The 20,544-nt window shown below is 26.2% G+C and overlaps 2 protein-coding genes across 2 annotated transcripts in view; one reads left to right on the forward strand and one right to left on the reverse strand.

The window, feature by feature from the left end:
* Nucleotides 1-20,544, forward strand: part of LOC113560408 — a 108,238-nt gene that overhangs the window by 26,289 nt on the left and 61,405 nt on the right. The window lies entirely within an intron of this gene.
* LOC113552359 overlaps nt 1-20,544 on the reverse strand; it is a 37,619-nt gene that overhangs the window by 9,672 nt on the left and 7,403 nt on the right. The window contains 13 exon segments of the mRNA XM_026955262.1: nt 2,516-2,617; nt 2,685-2,833; nt 3,352-3,480; nt 4,401-4,555; nt 4,629-4,955; nt 6,240-6,753; nt 6,841-6,953; nt 8,668-8,746; nt 12,876-13,076; nt 14,758-14,858; nt 15,004-15,102; nt 17,795-17,920; nt 19,869-20,071. Coding sequence (XP_026811063.1) covers nt 2,516-2,617; nt 2,685-2,833; nt 3,352-3,480; nt 4,401-4,555; nt 4,629-4,955; nt 6,240-6,753; nt 6,841-6,953; nt 8,668-8,746; nt 12,876-13,076; nt 14,758-14,858; nt 15,004-15,102; nt 17,795-17,920; nt 19,869-20,071 — 2,298 coding nt within the window.

The raw sequence follows: 20,544 nt of genomic DNA on the forward strand, positions 1-20,544 counted from the left end.
CGGAAAAAATATTGTGTTACTTTGTTGGAAATACAATGTACTATTCGAAAATCACTGTTACACATTATTTTTATCATTCTTGTTGTTTGCTTTAATTTCACTCGCCTTCTGTTATTCTCATTTTATACCTTAATCAATACAGTTGTCATTCATATTAAAGAACAAAAAAATATATGTTTTAATTAACTAATTTTTTTTTTCATTTAAATGTCTAGACTCCGTAAAAAATACTTGCTATCGATTTGAGATACTTATAATAATAATTACATAATAACTTTATTGTATTTAACTAATTTTTAATTTAAATAGAAAATTTTCTCTACATTATTAATATCATTATTATTTGTAAATTATAATAATAAAATAATATCCTCGAAGTTTTGAAAAATATATTTTCTGAAAAAAAAATCGTTATTTCTTACAATAAATTAATTGTTATTATGGATATCTAAGGTAACCTTTTTGGTTAGGAAAACTGTGGATTCTAGAACATGTAAGATAGTAACATTGTCTATAGTGTTTCTATGTCATTCTTTATATAAATCTTTTAAATGATTATTTGTTTTTAAATCAATAATTTCAAGTTGAACAATTTCTTGGACATCATTTTCATCTGACAAAAATGGATTTTCTATCATCCGAAATGAAATCATATGTGATTTGAAATCTTAAACACGGTTTTCAAATTCTGTCGATAATTGTTCCAATATACTCACAAAATTATTTGTCGGAAAGTCAATAAAATAGTTTTGTTTAATTTATTGACACGTATTGAAATGTAAAAAATTTTGCTTTAATATTTGGTTTTTAAAAAGTCATAATTTTATTTCAAACAATTTTACATCACTTATAAGCTCGAAAATAGTTTTTGACTGTTTTTGAAGTTTAAGATTTAATTTATTTAAATGAGCTAAAATATTAGTTAAGAAAGCAAGATCATACATCCATTGTTCGTTTTAAAATTCTTCTACTGGTTTATTTTTTTCTATCATAAATATTTAAATTTCCCGCCGAAGATCAAAAAATCGTTTTAAAACTTTTCCTCGACTTAACCACCTAACCTGGTTATGGTACAACACATCTTTATGTTCCGATTCCATTTCATTTAAAAATTCTATAAATTGTCTATGTTTTAATCCGTGCGATCTAATGAAATTGGCTGTTTTTGTAACAATATTCATCACATGTTTCAAATTCATAATTTTATCACACAGAGATTGTTGATGAATAATACAGTGTAAAAATATAGGTGTATCAATCATTTTTGAAGTTGTTAACTATGCTATTCTTCCAACTAATCCAGTAAATAATATTATATCAGATAAGATATACTATAGATATACCTAATATCCTAATATATCTATTGTACATTTTATCGAAATGAACAAAAAAAAACGTGAAGTATATATGGCCCGCAGTATAAATATAAATTTCGAATGTGGCCCGCAAGTTGAAAAAGGTTGGGCACGCCAGGTGCTATACCTTAATCCTTAATGTCATACTCTGCTGTTTGAATTATTAAGACCATTATACTTATTATATTAGTATTGAACTAACAAGATAATATTATGAATAGGGAATAATGAATCAGTCATAGTAAACATATTATTTAATAACTGATCTTCGCTATATCGTTGTTTAGATTTTAAATATACAAATTTTATGAAATTAAGAATAATATAAAATATATTGAATAAGCAATTTAATACATCAATAAATTCGTTTTTTAAAATTTTGAATTAAAGTTGAAGTAAAATAGTTATTATTAACCATGTTTTTAATTTTTAGATAAATATATTTTGAAATATTTTTTTTTAGTGCTAGTTAATATGTTTAGGAAAATTCATGACTGTATAGTATATTTATAATTCTTAGATTAATCATCACCAAAATGTCGAGTCTACAATTATTATTTTATGTATATAAAAAAAATTAATAAAATGTATTTAGTTTATAACTAGGATATTATAATATATTGTTCAAATAATTTACGGTTATAGAAAATACTGATTAATAAATTTCCCTCAAGTGTTGCATATTACCTATATAGATTTATGAAAATTTGTCTGCACCAAATACTGATCATTTATAACACGAAAAAAAAAATACTCATATATTATGATTTATTTTGAATTTTAAATAAGTGATAATTCAGTGATTAATTACATTATTAATATACTTAATTCTAATAGGAAGGTATTTACGTACAATCTTATTTACCCATTCTGATCAATCATATTGAGTGACGTAGTATTTGGATATCAATAAAAAAAACCTTGTCAGTTTTTGTCTATGCCCATTTATAATATGTTTAATAGATGTTGTTACGGAATTATTATAGTCTCCTTCGAGTCCCTCGCCTCTTTTTAAAATATGTAAAACTATAGACATATTTGTACAATGAAAACGTTTAAATTCTTTACATTTATCTCCATAGTAAGTTTTTTGGCGACTCAATTTATTAGATACGATAATTGATTGTAAGCTTATTTCACAAATATTCATGTGTACTTACTTTTTATTTTGCTCGAAGTAAAATAGTCATAATATCTAACTTTCGTTTTAACTTGACAGGAAATTTTCGTAGTATTTTGAATAGTTATACTCTGTTCCATAGCTAAACATTTAAGAACACAGACATAAAATAGATTATCGTCAATTGTATCGAATATGAATATTTGTGCCTGTATTGCATTCTATGTCTTTAAACGCTATAACGGGATGGTAGTAGTCCAGCTCTCGTTGAAATTGTTCGACCAACGGTGAGCATAACGGTGTGTCACGTCTCGGCCATTCTCCAAAACGCCATTTGGTCGGTTCCTGGTCTTCCGGCCTATATACCACAATTGCATCCGGTCATTTTATGGTTTCCCTGTTAGCTTTTATCAGAGCTTTTATGCTCAACGAGCTAGAAAGTTTTATGCGTATTCGCATAGTCGTTTACTGTGATTATATAATTATTATAAGAAGATTTTTTATGTATAGGCGCATATCTACAATTTGTGATTATATAAACGTGAAGTAAACTTTTCGATTTAAATATTTAGTAGACATACACGATAAAGATCCTATTTTTTTCTACACTGATTTTAAAAACTTGCTTAAGTAACTATATAAGTTTAGAATTTAAATTTAACAGCTAATATAAAAATTGAAGAAATTAAATGAAATATGAATATAAATTTATTAGTTTAGTGTTAACTATTAAAATTGCCTATGCAATCTTATAATTATAAGTATTTGAAATACTTATAGAAATGTAATAATAGATCAGTGTTGCTTTGGGTTTTATCTAAAACTTTATGACTCGCCTGATAAAGAAAGAAAATATTTATTATATTGTAACTTTACTCAATTTCATATTCTTCTGCATTTTCAGTTTCAGAATAATTTAAATATTTGGTTATTGATGTTCGATTGCTTTCAGATTCGAATAAATCAATTTCCATTAGTTCTGTATTAATGATCCATTGTTTTTTACTAACAAATGTAAATGATAAAATAAACAGTGATGTCTATAACATTAGAATAATACGTTTTCTTTTGAAAATTATTATTAAATTTTGAGTTAATAATATGTACCTATCTAGATGATGTTTAATATAATATGTATGTTAATTAAATTATTATAACTCATTATAAATAATTAGTAATTTCCAACGTCTGTTTAGAAATTTGATCAAATACTTACTGGATACTGCTATTGTTTAAAATTATAGAAAAAATTAAGTGATATTAAGTCAATTAACTAATTAAATAATAATAAACGAAGAATATATAATAAATAGAATTGTCAATGTAAACAAAGTAAAACGTAATCACTCATGTGGTATTGTGGTTGTAACTTTAAAATTTAATTTATTATTATTGTATTATAGATATATGTGTATTAGATTTATATTAAAATAAGATAAAAAAGTGTATTTCTTGAAAAATCCAAGTAATTTTTTTAACGAAAAATTATTTGACGTTTGAATCGTAATAAAAGGAAAACAATGATGCTCATAGATGACTTACTAGTACATAATATGTATACTATAGTTAAGTTACGACAATTCTAGTTGGATTTCAGTTAGTGCTTTTTGTATATAATTGTATAATGACAATGGGTATCTTTCAGTATTTTTCATAATACAAACTGAATTTTAAGGTATGGATAAAATAAATTGTAATTGAATATTTACTAAATAGAATCATTGGTATTTATAAAATATAAAATAATTATTGATTTGTTCACCTATAGACGGATTTTATTATTATTATCTATTTGCAAAATTTAATAGAAATAAATAATAAAATCAGAACTAACAGTGTTTTTGTTAAACTGTTATATAACTGTAAGTTTTGTTAATTAAATTACAGAAAACAAAATATCAATGAGTTAGTATTCTTATGCGTACTTTTCTTGCCACGTTATACTATATTGTGTATCACACGCGTCGACATATGTTACTGTAGCGCTGAATTCATTTACCCAACATTCGAGACTGATCTGTTGTGGTGCAAGTGCATTGCACTGTATAAAACACGGTATGTGACATTTGTTTAAATAGCCCTAAACAAAATCAATACATTATTACATCTTGGATCACAAGTATTTCGTTAGAGTTCAGTGTTGTAGTCCTTACACTTTTCTTAGGCGTTACAATAAATTCAAATTCAACGTTAGCATTGCTATTAACAGTCCCACTGCTGGGCTTAAACATGCAATCTATTTTATCCGTATCCGATCCCATTGGGTTGCCCCAAGAGTAGACGAAATCACAATGAGCATTATTGAGTAACTGAATTCCTTTGTGGGTGTGAGGTATGCCCCTGTAAAGAGACTCGGCAATGGCAATGGTGTTAACATTCAAATGCACATCTGGGAGTGTCGCGTAAGTAACCGACTGGGTATGTACAGTCTTTGACCCGGCGAACGACCATTCGACTAATTGACACGAGATCCCAGTCGCCTAAAGGTTCACAAGATATTATTGTGGAGGACTTAACAGGTAGTAGGTACCTGCCCTTAGTGATTATGAATTAATAAATGAACATATAAACTAATTTAAGCAGGCTCGTATAATCACTTATTCGCCTGACTAGATACACTTAAGGTATTCTGCACCATTTAATTAAAACACGAAGAAATTGTTTTGGAAATGGTTTTAATTTTGTGCATCCTAAGTTTTGAAATATAATTTCACCTATTTTCTTTTTAAGTTTTTTTTCCATAAAAATTTAATAGTTAACAAAAATTATATACTTTTTATTTCAGTACAATACATAATATTTTTCTGTAACGAGTTAATTTATAATTTACTGTTAATAACTATGTTGTAGAGTATTTATTAGACGAAGTGATTATAATTATGCCTTAGATTTAATTGTAAATACATTATATAAATCGTTAAGTTAATTATGTTATTCTTTTTTGTACAACTTTTCTCTTTATATATTACTTTTAACTAAGTTTAATAATATTTTTTGACTTGATAAAATATTTTACTGAGAAAATGAAATAGAAAAATTAGACTATTATTGACTACACAAAATGAAATGGCGTTATTTAATACCTCCTAGTTTCTATAAATAATTAAATAAATTACTTTTTACGACATTCTGTATTCCTAATCCCTATTATAGGTATATACATATGATGCATATATAAAATATATAAAGTATACCAGCAACATTTGAATGATTTAACTATCCATTTAAGATTTAATATATTAATAATAATAATAATATTTCATGACACAAAAGTAAATGAATACCAACATACTTAGTATCATTTAACTTTATTTAAAACAAAAAAGTACACTGGGTGCACACATTAGCAAGCAGAAAATGTTTTGTTAGTTAATCTTAGATAATAATATCATACAAAATAATTATAATAATATGCGAAGTATAACTAATTAAAGACAAGAAACAAATACGAACGAAAGATGTAACAAATGTGTTATGTGATACATATTCATCCGGTAACTACATGTTAAAAGATTACAATTGTCTATACCTTTAATAATAACATTTCAAAACGTATTAGCAAAATATGCATTCGGTGTTACTTGAAACGTACGGTTATGAGTATATTGTACACCTATACTGGCTATACTTTTGTTTTTCTTTCGATCGTCAAAGGAAAATATGCTAGAAAGCGTTAAATTTCCTATTAGCTGAGTTTTATTTCCTACCAGATGCGTTGAACTCTCGTTCTTTGATCGAGCTTTTTTTCCTGAATTTTCGCTTACTTCGGTTTCAACCGGCGTTTTAAAGTTTAACGTAGTATACATCGTATTTTGGTTTCCATATGGGCCAAACGACTTGATGTCGCCGTGCAAACTTAGCGTACCGATGGTGTCGAATTCGTACAGATACCTTTGCACGGAAAATGAGCCGTTGGATATCACATTAAATTCGACGTCGTACGAATTTAATGTACCCGCGCAGATGTTGTCGAGCGGTGCTATTGTCGGTCGAACGCGCACGTTAGGAATCTGTTCGACCGTCCCGCGTACGTATACTATTGTTTCACCGGTGTCACAGTCCCTATTTTTGGTCAAGAACCTTAACATCTCTCGAAATAGACCAGGACATAAGGGTTCGATAAGCACGCTGATTTTAGCTCGATCTGTAACTTCAAAACACTTGGGTTCTACCACTATGGACGCGTAAGCGTTTTCGTCACTAGGAATCCACGAAACGTGCACGGGATATGACCCGTTGTTGATAAAATTCACTGTTTCTTTAACGCACAAATCGGTCCTATACGAAACGTGTCACAACGTTTAATAACAATAAAACAAAATTGTACAAAAAAATGTGTGTAATATTATTTTCCTTTTTGTTCACCTTATTTGGTGCCAATTCAAATCTACAATTATGCGGTCGGTATATAATGATATACGTTCTTTTCCATTATACTCGGATATCACTTCGATTTGAGCCATTTTTATCGACAGCGACTAAAAACCAAATTATACAGCCCTTTTAAGACGTTAGTTTTGAATAGCTAAATTTATTAATGTTTCTATTTTCATTCGTTATTGTCAAACTGATTGTAGATATTTAGAATTTACAATAATTTCAACGACTAGAAAACTAATAATAAAAAACTGATACCATATGGAACGAAATCGGCTTATAATGTTTAATCAGACAAAATATTGTTTAATTTTGTTTTTGTTTAGTGTACTTTTATATAGGGTAAGCGTATTGAAAATAGTATTACATTTAATGAAGCCCCTGTGGTACAATAAAAATATGAAATTTTTACTATTTTAATAATTTAAGCGAAGAACTTTCAAAAAATATTGTGATTTACTACGATTTTCATTAAAAACCAACTTCAGTTTTAAAGTGTTAAATGTTAAATATTATTTGTGTTTATAAGGTTCATCTGAATAAAAAAGAAATATATATATACATGTTTATGTTAAAATGATTAATTGAATTTCGATAATAATTAGAGTAAAAGTAAAGTAAAGTAAAATGAACGTTTTTTTTTTTTTTATTTAAAAAAAATGTATTTTAAAAACTACCTTAGTTATTCTAATTTTTTGTAAAAAATTATGTCCGTTTACCACCGGATTTACAAAATTACATTTTTACTTTTTATTTTTGCTTATAATTAATACTTGATAAATCTAAATCGTTAACTTGTCTTAAATATACATTTGAAAACTAAGATTGTCTTTGAAATTAATATGCATCATATATTGTTATATATGACATATTCTCATTAAAACATAATAATATGATGTAAAAACATTTGGATTATAATCATAGTATCTAATTATCTGCACGTTAGAACCTAACCTATAGTTATTAATGATATTTGACACAGACGGTCATCTCATAAAATTGTCCTCGTTCTGTGAGTAAACAATCGCCATAAATTTAACTACACGTAGTTCCGTTGTGTGGAGACATTATATACATTATATACGGGTTTACTGCCGTGTTATATTTTATTGAGTAATATTATGTTCAAAGATGCTGAAATGACCACGTCCAAGTCGTCGGTGAAATGATAAAACGGTTAGGAAACCTATTTAATATTAAACTGGTATACAGTCATTTTAGTATGAGTGTGTATACTACAATATATAGTAATTACATACTTCGATCTACACAGTAATGTACATTCATTACCTGTCATTTCTCATGGATAAACCCTTCACACGGCTAAGAGTAAATTTAATTTAATTTAATTAGTTTTATTTTTTTTTTAAATATAATCGTTTAGATATTATGTGCATTGTTTAGTCAAAATGTTGGAGACAATATTATCAAATAATATAAAATAATTCATTGCGTTTGCAATATTATAATTAATATTTGTTTTCAGTAATTCTATTAACTACTATAGATTAGAAAGTAATAAAAAATATTTTTGAAAAAATCCCATCATTCTTATCCAAAAACATTTTTTCGGTTTTACCTGCGTGAGTTTATTATTGGCTATTTTAAAATATTATAAGATTAAATAATGGTTTTTTTCTTCACTCTACCGTATTATGATGTCATTATTTATATAATATATATTATACTCTGTATATTGTAATATACTTAAATTTATATCACCAACTCTCAAAAGGAGATTATATAATGTGATGGAACTCTTATTAATCTTGGATAATTAATTAATATTTAATTAATTATACTTAGATATTTTACCTCTGGATTGTCCTCTTGTTCTTCGAAATATATATTTTGATCGTCGATACTTTCTTTGGGTATATCATCAATCATCATGCTTTTTATTTTTATATAAAAAATAAAAAATAAATAAACAAATACGTAGCTATAAATTTATTTTTAAATCAAATTAAACTTTGGTTTAGTGAGTAGATATAAAACATATTTTTGTATAAATAAATAATGTAGTGTTAACAAAATATTGATCCAAAATATTTTTAAACTAATACGAGCAATTTTCGTAATAGTAGAGTTCATAAAAATGTAATCGTACAAAAAACTTGTAAGAAATAAAGATAAATGTTAAGCAAGTTATAATTTTATGAATGTTTTATTTATTATTTATTTACACATACTCCTCTATCGGCTTTTAATTCTGATATTTTATATTTTTTGAAAACAATTATGTATTATTCTAATTATTAATTTAATGTAGAGTTGTAACGTTTGTTTAATCTGTTCATAGTTTATTTAATTAAATAAGGTTATATTCGAAATAAATTTTAACGACAACCACTGGTAATCATGGTATGATTATTAATTATTAACTAAAAAATAATACACTTTAATTTTTCTATATTTATAATTTATGTTTATAACTCATAAATAGAAATTAAGTCAAATAGAACTATAGAATGCAATATATACTTATTTATTCTACTTTACATTTTTAAAAAGTTTATGAATAGAAAATAATAATAATTGTATTAATTATATTAATTTAATTTACATAAACAAAAGTGAAGTAATTGAACGAATATTATGGCAATTATAATTCAAGTAACTAATCTATATTTCCTTCCACTAGTGGGTTTCGCCATAAAACGTGTATAATATATCGTGTACATAAATACATCTGTTATTATTCTGTACCTCTTATAAATTAAATAATATATTGAGTTTAATATTACTTTTAATTATTTAAATCTTACATTAAAAACAATATTATACATTGTGTACTAAGTTATATTGTACGTTAGCAATGTATTATGTGTTAAATTATATTTCAAACAGCTTTTATACTGTTTACTAATTAGTCATTTGTGAATATAATTAAGAACTACGGCATAATGTATAGCGTTAATTATAGAAAAAGACACTAGAATATCGAATTAGTCATTGAGTATTTTATTTAGTTAAGTAACTTAACATTTGTAAGAGTACCTAGAATGATAAATAATTATTGTACTTATTCGATAAATGTGCCAGAAGCTCTGAGGTTAGACTAAGAATTACTGAAAAAAGGTTAAAATATTAAAAACTGGAGGTTGTTTTATTTTTAATGCTTTTTACAATTAATTATATTAATAAATAGAGATATAAAATACAATTTGTGTTCAATCTACAATCTTTATAATAATATAACAATATAGTATAATAGTATAATAATTGTATAATACAACTTATTGAGCACATTATAATATAATACTCGGAGGTTTTTCCAAAATTGATTGTAAAAACTCTATATTATATTTATATATATATAGTCACTTGGTAATTCATTATAATAATATAATATAAAAACCATACGGTAACAGTTTTTTAGCTAATTAGTAATTCTATAGTTTTTATATTATGTATGTTAATTTTAAATAACATAAATTAGTTTTATTTTATATTCACTAACTAGGTAGGTAGTTTTAAATATTAATTATCAAGTTTAAATAATGATAAACAGTATTTCAAATGTTGATAATACATTTATTAGTTTACTAATACATTAAAAAATTATTATAAGTTTTAAGTACAAAACAAAATTTGCAGTAAAACGTTATATACTTTTCATTTTCATTTTAATATTTTATATCAACTTTAGTAAATACCTCAAAAAATAATAAGACATAGTTCCATTTAAAAGCTAAAAATAAAAATTTGAAATGAAAGATAAACATTTTTATAATTAATTCATTAGAGATAAAATATTAACCTTTAAATATACAATAATAAATATTTATAATTAAATAATTTATATTTCAGAAAAATAAACATATTATGTTTTTAAAAATGTACACAGCAAATCAGAATACTTAATCAAGATTTATATTTTAATTCACATAGTTCATCGATTATAAATAGTATTTATAATAGCCTGGTTGTTTAATATTTTTGCTAAATACCTCATTTTTGTTCAACTAATTTGAGATCAGTTTTTTATTTCTATACAATTCCAATCTAAATCATACTTGAGTATTTATTTCAGTTATTTTTAAGCTGCTATTTTTACGTGGTTCTTTTTGATATCGTTTATATTTGTTTAGAAAAAAAATATGCATTCATAACTAAGTTCTAGGGAGATTTATAAAAGTTTTATGATAACTTTTAATAAAACTGGGGTATAGTGTAAATTACGCGCTACCTTTATATATGGTACACATCAAAATTAATGTACCAAACCCAAAATTAACATAAAAATACAATCTAGAATTTTCGTTTAAACGTTTTAATTTGAACTATTTTTATTTTAAATTAAACAACTATGACATACACCATAATCCTGTTTTTTTCATTATAAACAATCCTACGTATCCTATGGATAACATATTAATAATTATAATGATTCGTATTAAAACGTCATTAAATAATACTTTGTCTTATAAATCTATTTTAGTCGACATTCGATCAGATGGAATATTAGTATAGGTGACTATTTTATTTTATTCTTATTTAGTAAAATATTTACAACCCTTAAATCAATAACTATGTTACTCAGTTTCTATTCAATTAGATACTCTGATCTACAATTAGGAGGTACATGAAATAATAAAAAAAATTTTTAAAATGTATTTTAATCATTACTATTCAATAACTAATTGTCAACTTATAATATTATTTGTGGAATAATAAGAAAGATATTTTTAAAAATTCTCAAGAATTTAAAAACAATTATAAACTATAATAGAAAATGAAAATTACATAAATAAATATTTAATTATGAAGTAATATCAAAATTAATAAAATGTATGTATTTTTTTCTTTTCTCTTACAGCAGAACCATACCTTAGTACCTCACTAATTTAACTTCACAAAAATGTTACTAACACTATTGTGAGATATAAAAAAACGTGAAAACATTTTTCAGAGTTATATATAGGTCAGGCTTGTAAGCAAAAAAGATTCCAGAGGGGAACATCTTCTATCTTACTCTCTATACGTGCCTGGTATACGTATAAGTTGTTTTTATTAGTGTGGATTTTTTTTTAATCTATTTTAATATATTTATGTGTCTGATCAATAAAATTTAAATGTAAATAGCGTTTAATGGTTTTAATTGTTGTATAAAATGTTTTTATGACTAAACAATTTAACTGATTATAGTGCAATTTTGTTTAATTTATTAGTTATTGTCCTCGAAAAAAAATTTAAATAAATATCATTGACTTGATTTTATTTTTAAAATTTTTTTTAACTTTTTTTTATTTTTAATTTTTTAAATATTCAATGTGTTTACAAAATAAACCAATAAGTAATAATGATAACACAGAAAACAAAGTATATGCAAACATGAATCACGTGGAGAGGAGACCGTTCATTAACAGAACCTCAGAGTTTTTATTTTTTATTAATTTTTAAAATTCAAAATTTTTTTCATTAATGCAGTGTTGTTCAAAATTATGTAACCGTGAATTATAATAACAAAAACTATTTTGTATGTTTAAAAAATGTATGTATCCATAACTTAACTAAAATACTAATCATTTTGGTGACTGCTAAAACCAGTATTAATTAGGTATTTTATATTTTTTTGGATATTTTTGATCTAGTTATTGTTTGAAAAATATTAATTTAATTTATTAAGTAATACATTTTTTAAGTAAAAAAAATGAGTAGGTAACGAAAAATGTATTAATTTTGTTTAATTCATAATTATTTTATTCAATTGAATTGTAATAATACAATTTTGTAAAAATAAAGCAAATTGTGGTCTTTACTCGTTACACATTATATTGTATAAATTTGGCATTTTGGATGGTTTAAAAATATGAAAGTTTGATTTAGTAACATAATATTTGATAGGCTAATATTATGAATAATCAATATTTTGCTATCAGTGTACCCTAAATCACAATCATTTCTCGGTTTAATGCGTATTATTATTACGTAAGACGTAATATTTCGTTTCTAGTTACAATTTTGGTTGTGGAAATGTTTATGATATAAAACAATAAAAAAAAAACCGTAATACTTACGTGGCAGTTACACGATACTTGCCCGTAAGTTGTTCATTGACTATCTCGTTGGAGACGCCGCATTCCACTCGAAACATCGTTTTCGAGAACTTGTCTAATAGCCCAGTTGACGGATGAATGCTGAAATTTACTTTGGCGTTTTTTGAACTTGGATTGTCGATTGCATGATTAATGATCCAGCGATATGGATATTTGATACGACTATTTGAGAGGACAAAAAAGAAGAAAAAAAGAACAACAACAAAAAGAGATTTATGGTATTTTATATCGAACAAGCTAATAATTGATACGTTTTATATCGCACATTTTTCTCCCACTCGCATGTATTTAAGTGTTGTAAAACTTCATAATTCATTTTTTAATAATACAGTTTATAATTTTTTTTACATACTAACCCGACGTTCGAAAAATGACGTGATTAAAAAGAAAAACGAGATATTTACGATAAAGCCTGTCTATGTAGAATGTATAATTTGAACCAAAGCGAAAAATCATTAAAAAATAAAAACTTGTAGTCTATTCGTTTTAGGGTTAATGACTTGTAATAAAATATGTATTCATTATTGTAGTTGTTCTCTATAATATATCTATCATAGAATTTAAAATTCAAGTATAAAGTAAAAATAATTCAATGGTTATCATTGACGTGATATACAATACTTTTTTTAATTTATTTTATTTTAATATTACTGTATGAAATAAAAATTGGTTTAAAATAAAATTCTTACGATTTACCGTGAATTTAAATTCGTTAGGTTTTAAGCATTATATACAGGCTTATTTCGTAAATATTTTCTAATTTACAGTTATGTTCGTATTTGATTATTCAAATAAAAACAAATCATGAATATACTCGTAGTAGGTATAAATTTAGTTTTTAAATTATCTGTATTGGAGGATTGTGTATAACGAAAATAACGTATATTTTTAAAGATTCGATTTCTCAATTATAAAGAATGACTATTGAGTAAAATATTATGACTGCGGTAGAAAAATCACGGAAACTTTATCTTGTTGTGATAATGTATTTATATTTTATCGAATCGGTTTCCCTTTTAAAATACATCATGGTCGTTATTTTTTCTTTCATCACCATGTCAAAAACAGAACACTATTTCGATTTCTACTAAGTACAATTCATCTACAGGCCATAAAATTAAAATTTTTCTCGTCTTAAACCATAACCAAAAGCATACTTTGTAAGTGGCTCAAGATCGACGTTGATATTTTTTATGCACAAGATAGTATTATCGATGTCGGTTTGTATGTGCTCAGCGTACAAAGCGAAAACAAATATTAAAAATTCAAAGTTGAAATATGTGTGTGTTATATAGTACGCCTAATATCCATATTAACACTAACACACTCGTATAATACAATTTTATTTTAATAAAACTTTTATTCGTTATTGCGAAATTCTAATAATCTATTATTGTGAACGTTACCTACATATTATGATTTTGGTTTTCACATCGCATGTGAAATGTCCCGTTATCATTACTTATTATTATGAACATGCTTTCGGATTGCGATTAGCGATCGCTTTCAAAGTTACTGCAGTCCGCCTGCAGCTCATTCCCATACTCGTGTGGTATACACTGTGCACACTATACCTGAACACACACTGCGCGCAGTTTTAACTTTATCACGTGCGTCCCATCCATCGTCTCACGTCAAACACACACCAACGCCCACCCGTATCCATATTATAGTTCCTAACATCACCCCTCACCCTATTCAGAACTGCACGAGAATTGGTGCTCCCAGGGAATTGTTTAATTATTGTATCGCATAATAATACTGAAATATCGCACACACATATCACTACGACCGTCGTCGGTGCCGGTCACGTGGGGTTATCCGTAAACGCGGTCGGCTGTACCTCGTGTTTTTCGCATACACGTACCGGACGACCTCGCCAATTTTTCCCATGTCGAGCACGTAACTTCCTGCCTCCGCCCGATTGCACAGCAAACCAAGTCCCTGCGGCAGGTCATATAAAGGTAAAAATTTATATATATACGCATACTCACACACCGGTAGTAGACGGTATGGGAGCTTTATTGTAGTTTTGTTTTACCTTCCTGCCCCTTCCCCCTCCCCTCGACCCGTGTATCCGGCTTCTTACCGTCAGTTGAACGCTCCCAGCGCCAAACATCTGACCATCGCCAAACACGTTTACTTCTTGCGCGCACGAATTGTCCGACACGATTATAAATCTGGTACACTGCGAACACAAAAACACAACGTCGGTTATCGATTTTTGGTCGGGTGGGCGTAAGGAGGACCCGTTTTATCACAAGGCAGTGCGCGTCGTCTCGGACCGAGACAATTGGCACGCTGCGTCGCGGTGCACGTGACATCCCTCCCGACGATTGGCATGACTATTATTATAGTTTGTATAGATACGTAGATTATTATGCATATTCATTTATCGTTACGGATTCACGTGGTCCAGTTATGTCTTCGAACCTGAGTGCAATGGCAAAATGTTTCCCGAGGCGAATGTATGCAGTAAACGTTTTATAACTTTGCACAGTATTCGTCTCTCTTTGTATGAATGTGTGCGTGCGCGAAGTTTTGCATTTAAAACGGTTGGGTTCACATCGAAACCAAATGACTGGTGCAGTATAAAGGACGGGAATACCGACTTTAATATAGACAATATCAAAGTATTACAAAAATTTGACATATAAAAGTTTGATATAATTTCCCGGCACACCTGGGAACACATAGAACAGTCGCTGCTGTGCACGCGGCCGTAACACGCCGTACGCAAAGATAAATAGAACGAATACTGGGATTAATCTCGACTGGAAAACTTTTATTTTTATTATTCATATGCAACATCAGCCGAGTATTGAGGTTCAAGATGAAAGATCATTTTGGAAAAGTTATGTAACGGTACAGCCGGTAAGCTTGCGAATATTACTATTATTATGTAAGTACTCGACGTGTAAACAAAGTCAAAGTAGATAGAAACATCTCAATGGCTTTTGAACATGTGCCAAATGTAAATAGCTTCTACACGTAAGACTGTCGAAACAATGTGTGTATTTGTAATGTAATGAGGATATGTTTCATAAAATAGACACGTACAATATACGGCATTGATCTGAATAGAAATGAAATAAGAGACGAATAATAGTATACGACTAGTAGGAGTAGTAATAATAATAATAATAATAGTAATAACAATAATAGTAACAACAACAATAATAGCTAGTTTCTAACAATAACTTTTGGGGTAAAACATCTAACTATCTATTCAATGCAAAAAATTTAAAGGGACAAACACAATGTTAAAAAACTAATAATAACTTATTATACTTAACTAAATAAGAGATTTTAAAGTGACTATTATTGTTAATTTGTCGAGAACGTATTTATGCACTTTTAAGTGATTAATATTGTAAACACCTACATTTTCGAAAAATGTAGTTTAGAGTTATGGTTGGTGCTATAAAAGTAATATCATATATTTTGAAATAAAAACCAAATACTTATCAGATGATTGATATTTATATTAAAAAAAAAAAAAGTAAAATTTAATTTTCGAACTTTTAATCGAAATAATTGTGAAATGTAATGCAATTTGAACATAAATTGTGTGTTTCTTCGTCCATCTTAAGGGAAACGTACTATGAAATGTTCAAATACATTGAATTAGCAACTAAACTTGAGATTTATGACTCTAAAAACTAATTAAGCACAACTGTGTTATCATTGAAAACGTTTAACTTCCTAAATAAAAAAAAATTGTTAGTTTAGTGTTTAAACAGTATAAAGTATTTTTAGTAAATTTTAGAATCGCCAAGTTTTTATTGTAGTTATTTTGTAAAAGATTTCATATGTTAATTTAATATAATATTTTAGTGTTTATCAAGTGAATATTATTATAATAACTACTAGGAAAAATATTCTAACTCTTTTCAGGCCACCATAATTAACTACAAGATTGATTTGAAAACGATTGTTTAATATTGTATATATTTTAAACAATAGCTGTGTATACAATTTCATTTTGATGTATTTTTAATATGAACTTCCTACTTAAAATGCTGTTGGCTGTTATTTATTTTTTATGTACATTTATAATTATCATTACGTTTAGATTAGTTTTATTCACTGAAAATAGTGATTAATTGTATCCAATTAAAAATATATTAATATTAAATTTTAAGTTTGTTAACAAACACTGCAAAGTTTTTTTTTATTTTAAATCTATACTTATAAGTTTGCTTTTTCATGGTTTCGACTAGAATCTTTTATTGATAGAACTATTTTTTTTTGTCATTAAAATAAAATTCATAACTTTTTTCAGGATATGAAAAATCTTATCAAAAAATTTAATTAAAGTTTATATTTGAATATCCAAAGACAAACACATAATAGCCTACAGCTTGCAGTGTTTGGATATTTTAGAGTTGTAAGTCTACCGGAATTCAAACTTAGTGATTTATTTTTATTTTAATGAAAATATTTTGTTTATCTTTCTGCTAATTTTAAAAAGCTTAATTGGCTTACTGTTTATGGGCAAAAAAAGGAACGAATACAAAATATACATATTAGATTAGATTAGATTCCTTGAAATAAACTGATTTTTTTTTGTTTTTAGTGAAACACTGACCATTTATTGACAAACATTACTTTTTATGACACAAATCAAAATTTTGGACAGCGCTGCTCAACTTGGCTACAATTATTATTGAGTTATGTAAAATATACATAGAGATTTTGTGAGATATCGACCAGAGGTTTCACCTTATTATTCATTTGTATTTATTCAAAATGAAATGAGCATTTACTGCAGTGTATATTTCATTAGACATATTAATATCATTAGTGTTATTATTATTTAGATCGTTAAATATTAGGTCCTATTTTTAAAATTTAACATTGAAATTAAAGAAACATACGTAAAATGATGGTAAACGTGGTTCAAATACAACAGTAAGATCCATTGTCTGTTCAAAATCAATCTTGAATATTGACGGTGTGATTGTAAATGCACCTAAACGTATTATTTCGTTCCATTCAACATCCTAAAACATACATACCAGTAGGCATAGAGTATAATATACACAATATACATAGATACATATAGATATTTATTAATTTATAAAATGCAGTGCTGGATCCAAAAATATAAAGACTCCAGAACTGTTATAAAATACACATATTTGCATTAAAGATTATTGATTTTTTTAAATTTTTCATTTTTTGGAGGTTTTAACTAATACAATTGGTAATTGTTTATATTAAGATCTGAACATTTTATTCAGGTCTTATTATGTAATTTTATAATATTTATCATACATTATGTTATAGTTTTAAACATTTATAAAAAGTTGAGATTATTGTAATCATGTATTTTAAGTCGCAATACACGTGGGACTCATTTTTGTAATTTAGAAATCTTGTTGTCGATTATAAAAAAAAATTAAGTATACTTTAATTTAATTTGCACTTATTCTATTCTTTTGTTGATGAATAAATTAAATAGAAAAAAATACCTAAATTGACGTATACAATTTGTAGTAAAAATAATTAAGATAATAAACCTAACCCATAGTCTATACAGTAAACAATAAATATTTTATGTATAATAAAATAATGTTAGTTAATTATGATGCCTGTGATGTGGTACTCATCAAACAAAAATACATATGTAATAGAAGATGAGCAATTATGAATAATTATAATTTTATTTCACCTGGGTTTTGAACGTTTCATGTTTTAATAAAAAAATATTTTATAATGATTACGGCTATTCATAATTTTATATACATTTATTATTTTATTTATATATTTTTATGCGTTCACATGTAAAAAAAAGTTCAACACTAAAAACTTGTATAAAGTTAAATATAATTATATATACAAAAAAATTGCATTACACTGAAAGCTATACAAATCCATAATGATCATAATATGATGATTATATTCAATATATCTTTTTTTGCTTTTATACTCTTGAGCTCTTATTGTAAGCCACCCTTTTTATTTATATTATTATATATATATATGTAGTTAAATATCCAATCAATTTAATGTTGTGACGGTACATTAGTTTATTATCGTAATCATATAACTTCCTATTACAGTTTTGAATGTGATTTATTTAATATAATATTGATCCATATCAGCCATTTTAATGTTTAATTTATATATGTATATTGTGAATTGAATTTATGTAGCTATGTTACTTTATAAACTCAAGTTAATTGAGTGATTTAAATTGCTTATATATATTTTTTTATACAGTATGACTTTATAATGTTGCTCATTTAAATTTGGCGGATAAATAAATCCCATTAGCTGAGTGAATAATTTTGTATACATCACGGCTGAACTTCGTAAAAGCAAAGACGATATTCGACTAAGTGTGTATATATTTGACTGTGCGTCAAACGTATTTACTAACACATTAATTATTCAGTATTTAAATAGAACGAGTAGTTTGATAAATAGTTTTACTTGTTTCATTCGATTTCTTTACTTATATACCCTATTACTCTTGCAGCTTATCGTGTAACACTAAACTATTTAAATTTTTAAACTAAATAATACAATTTCAATACTAAATGTAATATAAAACCATTTTAATATTAAGCAAAAGCAATTTTCTTCTATTATTTTAGTATAATCAAAGTTTTATTTTAAAGATAGTATTGCAGCAGTAACTGTTATAAACAGTACATTATGTATGTATCAAATATCACGAATGCAATACAGCACCTACCTACACTTTATTTGTATAATAATATTTATTAAATATTTTTTTAATAATACTTCCATTATAATACTTAATTGATAAAATGGGATTAAATAATTGTATAAAATTACTCAATTTCGTTGAGATATTTGATGTTATGCATACGTGTTTGTCTAATGTTTATTCGCATTATGACCGTTAAATTCGACCTTTAAACTTAAAAAGGTTTCACCTTTGCGTACCTGGACTAAATATTACAAAATACGTGTACTCACTTCTACTGGTTTTGTATACCATACGTTTTCAGGAACTAAAATAAACTTTGATGATCGTCCAACATTTTTTATCTTGACAATTATGGTCTTACGAGCGCCTACCAGGCAAGCGTTGCACTCAAACAAACAGGCGCTTGATGGTTTTCGAAGAGCTAATTTTTTACAGACCGTAGTTTTCATGTCATCATAACATTCTAGAGTATCTAGAAACATATAAAATGTGTTTTAGTAGTTTAAGTACACTTGCTGTGGTATTGTTTGGTTATAAAGACAATGATAATAATTTTGTCTATAGACATTTTTTTCAAACAAAATTACAGTGATGCATATGTTTATTTACACAATTTAAAAAAATGATGACTGTATTGTTCATATGCTGATTAAAACATAAATGTCTAAATAAATCTCACAATATTCAACAACATTTAGAACCGTATGGATAAAACTCGAAAAGCCTGGAATTAAGTCTTTAAAAGCTTATAAATACTCTTAAGAGTGCTTTATAGTTTTTGCACACAGGAATACACTAATTTATAATCACAATTTATATTGAGTTTGTTCACGTTTTATTATCAATAATATAATAATTTATTAAATGGAATAAAATAAATAAAATATGGTGTTTTTTCAGGAGAATATTGTATTATTTTCGGTCCTAGATTTTCTATTAACTATG

This window comes from Rhopalosiphum maidis, chromosome 1, assembly GCF_003676215.2.
Source record: "Rhopalosiphum maidis isolate BTI-1 chromosome 1, ASM367621v3, whole genome shotgun sequence".
NCBI classification, from domain to species: Eukaryota; Metazoa; Arthropoda; class Insecta; order Hemiptera; family Aphididae; genus Rhopalosiphum; species Rhopalosiphum maidis.